At 32.9% G+C, this 4,501-nt stretch overlaps 1 protein-coding gene across 1 annotated transcript; it reads left to right on the forward strand.

Annotated features, from left to right (window-relative positions):
- The first annotated feature begins 3,556 nt into the window (after nt 1–3,556).
- LOC122297553 (classical arabinogalactan protein 4-like) lies at nt 3,557–4,501 on the forward strand. Its single transcript, XM_043107666.1, has one exon. The coding sequence runs from the start codon at nt 3,728–3,730 to the stop codon at nt 4,196–4,198; it is 471 nt and encodes a 156-aa protein (XP_042963600.1). The 5' UTR covers nt 3,557–3,727; the 3' UTR covers nt 4,199–4,501.

Here is a 4,501-nt window from a genome sequence, read left to right on the forward strand (position 1 = left end):
TTTGGGTAATATTATTATTATTTTTTTATCTATTTTTCATTATTTTTTTAATTACTTTTCACCACTATTCAATATTTCATCATTTTTTTATTATTCATAAAATATCTGAGATCATTTCACTATCCAAATGCAACCTAAAACAATTTCAACTCGTATCATATAATCATTACAATTTTTCAAATTTTTAAATAAAATATAATATATAATTTAACATTTTAAAATCATAAAATAAAATAATAAAAATAAAATAATATTTTAACTATAATTTTTATCCCTTAACCTACAATTCAATTTTGCTTTTATGTTAAGAGATCAGAAGAAGATTGAGGTTGACTTGGTGTCTGCAAGAATAATCATAAATGGGTCAGTTTAGAACTTCCACTTATAGTATATGTGTGTGTGTGTCTATATATTTAAATATATATATATATATATATCCTGCATTAATAATAATCGTTTTTTTTTACATTAATAATAATCGTTTTTTTTTACTGCTGCGAGCCTGGATAAGTTCAAAGGCGCTCACTTTGACTCTTTCAGACATGCACAAAGCTTCTTCTTCCCTTGACCTTTTCATTGTTCAGATGGTTCACATGAATCACGTCAAAGAATTTTTCTGCCGGCCTGCCGGCCGCTTGAATAGGTCTGAATCATCTGATTAAATATTACGTATAACCGAGTCTCCGCCTCTCATACATCAGCTCCTATATATCATGAGATTGAGATATACAGACAAAGCATTAGAAGCTGATTATATGAGGTTCACATTAATCAATAATTGATCTATGCATGCAGACAATATTAAAGACAACTTTGGTAATTTGGAGTATCTCAAAATTTTTGTAAATATTAATTAAATTATGTTTTATTAGATTTTAAAAAATGTGAGAAAAAAATTGAATAAAAATATTATAAACTTAAAACATTATTTGAATATAATTTTTTAATATAATTTTTGTTTTGAAGTTTGTAAAAGTTGTATTGAATTTTATATTTGAAGAATGACTATATCATGATTTGATGAAAAAATTGAAAAGTGTGTTGTATTTGAGTGATATTTGAGAATGAAATTATGAGAAGTTTTGAGTATCTGAGTGTCCAAAACATACATGCGTTTGGTTGTTGGAGTAAATTCAACTCATCCCAAATCAATCATTGATGAGATTCATTACTTTTTCAACTTCTTATAAAAAAGTTAAACTCATTTCAACCTATTCTATACATTCAAACACATCTTAATGGGACTTTCAAAATACTATTATTCATAGATCAATTCAGATCATCTGAGATTACCTTATTATTCAAACACAACTTAATGTTGTAATGTCTATATAATGTGTTAAATCTTTAAAATTAAACCATCTAATTTGATAAGACAATTGAAAAACATCCCTATATATTCACAACCTATAATGTTCCTAATTTAGAAGTTGCTTTAATTTTATAACAAATTAAAGCCATGTATATATGGAAATCCATAGGATGGATATTATTTTTCCATTTTCTCTCGTCTTTGGATCCAAGTAGAAAGGAGTATTAATTTATTAGATCAATTGGTCATGTAGCATTCCAAGCAATTAAGTTCGTTAGATGGAAGATCTATTTTCTCATGTGACTTTGTTGAAATAAGCTCCCAAGTCCTTTATGAGACGTTTGAAACATTCAGAAATAGTAAAGGGATTTGTCATCATTGGAGACAACCATTCTCACCTGCTCACCATTAGTGGGAAGATATTATGAGCAAAACTTTTGACAATTTCCATACAATTAAAGTTGGCTGAGACTTCAAGTATCGTACGTTATCGAGATAATTATTTTCTCACATCAAAATAATTTGTGGTGACAAAGCAAAATACGTGAAAAGAAAGACAACTTTTGCTTGTCCAATTAACTTTTTACTTGTGTCCCAGTTAAACTCGCCAAATTCCAATTGGGGTCCCAACCATCGATCTCATCACTCGTGTCTCCTTTCCTTCGTTTTCGTAGGAACTTTCCAGACAGTATTGGAAGAATTTTAACATGAATAAGGGCGGCCTGGCGGGCTTGTTTGTTTGTGTACGTAAAAGGCAGTTGAATGATTTTTTAATAATAATAAAATAATTTGAATTAAAATATTTAAATAAATTTTAAAAAATAAGAAAAAAAATTAAAAAATAATATATATAAAGTAAAAAAATTATTTAAATATTATTTTTAATATGATTTTTTGTTTTAAAATTTGAAGAAATTGTATTAGTACTTTTTATATTTTATTTGAAAGTTTAGAAAAATTGTATTGAGTTTTATATTTTAATAATGATTAAATGAAAAAATTAAATATCAAAAATTAAAAAATGTTGTGTTTACGTAGTGATTGAGAATGAAATTACGAAAAATTTTAAGAATATATCATTACCCAAACAAGACCTTAGAGCCATTGAGATTTATAATAGAGGTTGAAAAATATTTCTTCTAAAATAATACGAAATATCATATATACCTTCATATACATATTAATATATAATCTGAGACATGATTAAACTCGATTTGAATGCGTTGAAGTAATATCTACAACGTGCATGACTGACTCAAAGAACAAAGTATTGAATCATTATAAACGTCAAATTAAGAACTGCATTTACAAATAATTAGAAATGGAATTCTATTAATTATCAGACTGATCTCTCTATGTATAGACGTGACACCAACCAACATATATAAATTTTAAGTGAAAACATTTTGGACGTATATTTTATACAATAAGCAATAATCGATACTCATAATAATTGGTAGAATGTCATTTCGAGTATAATTCAATGCTTTTTAATTTGTTGAGGCATCATTTTCTATTTATTTGGAAACTTGGAGCTGTAGAGCATATATAGCATCATCATGGACTCTTCTGCAATAATATATATATATATATATATATAAGTTATATATATATATATATATATATTATTGCAACATGAGTACCATATATCTTGGTCCTTAAGATTATTAATGGAGGTTTCACGTAAAATTAATACAGCAACGTCATTCCCCACTTGCCTGGTGTATACCAAAAATCAACCAAACACGCGGGTCTTCCAAGCAAAGTTAAGAGTCATGTATAGATGACTTGTTATAGACAGCTAGAGCTGTATACTAAAAGAGAAAATGACATTCAAGAGTAATTTTACTTCCCCGTCCGTATCCTAATTGCGCGCTCCTTCCTAATTATGGGTTGCGTCGGAGGTAGAAACACGCGGATACCCATTGATCACGCCACAACGTGTTGAAAAGGTTTACGCCGCCCCTAAAGACAGTCTCTAAAAGTTCGCACAAACACAGCTTGGTCCGCTATTTTTTATTCAACAAACAACCATCTCCAACTCACCTCCTATATACACATGTCCAGTTTCAAAGGCACCATCGTAATTAAACTAATTCATTACTAGGACAGGTGTCGTATCTTGGCGTGTTGACTACGTACACCCTCTGTGTACCTGATCCTTGCTGAGGAAAAACACCGATTATTTGATTGTGACAATATTCCAAGCTCCTCCTGATCATGGACTTTTGCTATAAATAGGAAGTACAATGTATGCAGAACAGACAGCAATCTTGATACTTCAACTTAAGAACTCTCTCCTCTCCATAATTTTCAGTCACCCAGTCTCTCTCAGCTTCTCCAATCTTTCCCCCCATACTCTGAACCCAAGTTACCAACACAGAAAAGGAAAGGAGTTTTCTTTCGTTCTTGAAGATGATGATGAAGATGGATTTTGCTCGGTTTCTCCAAGTTTTCATGATCTCCAGTCTCTTGGCCAGCTCATGCTTAGCCCAGGCTCCGGTGCCGGAACCCACCGCCACGCCGCCCTCACCAGTCTCATCCCCGCCATCTCCAGCGCCGTCACCTAAAACGTCTCCGTCGCCTGCCCCTTCTCCGACCACCCTAGCCCCAGCTCCAGTTCCGACATCCCCTGCACCAGCTCCGACTACGCCAGTACCGACCCCAGCCCCTACTTCGGCTCCCACGCCTTCGGCGAATTCTCCCTCATCCTCCTCGTCTCCTTCTCCCGCCACCTCAACGCCCCCTTCAGCCTCTCCCACGAGCCCCTCAGGCGAGCCAGCGGCTTCTCCTGAGTCCCCCAGTGGTGCCTTCTCTCCTAGCAAAGCCGTTGTCGCTGGGACCGCTCTTGTTGCAACCTTCTTCGCCGTTGTTGTCCTGGCTTAGACTGGGTTCGGATCTGTCCACGTGGATTTTCAACGCTTTTAACTACAGATCGTCTTTTCTTATGGAGGGCTGAGATCTATTTATTTCTATGTTTTTTTATTTTTTATTTTTATATTTATTATTTTTGCAGTGTTTGTTTCATTCAATATTGGGTTTGAGCGAGGATGGATGTATATGGCGATGAAAATGATTATTTGGATATTTTCATTTCTGTGTTGTTGACACGTGTATCCCATTGTAGATGAATCTCGTGTAAATCAGTTTTCTAGTAGTTGAATAAAGCAGTTTGTTATTCTTTTGGTC

Source organism: Carya illinoinensis, chromosome 2, assembly GCF_018687715.1.
Source record: "Carya illinoinensis cultivar Pawnee chromosome 2, C.illinoinensisPawnee_v1, whole genome shotgun sequence".
Lineage (NCBI taxonomy): Eukaryota > Viridiplantae > Streptophyta > Magnoliopsida > Fagales > Juglandaceae > Carya > Carya illinoinensis.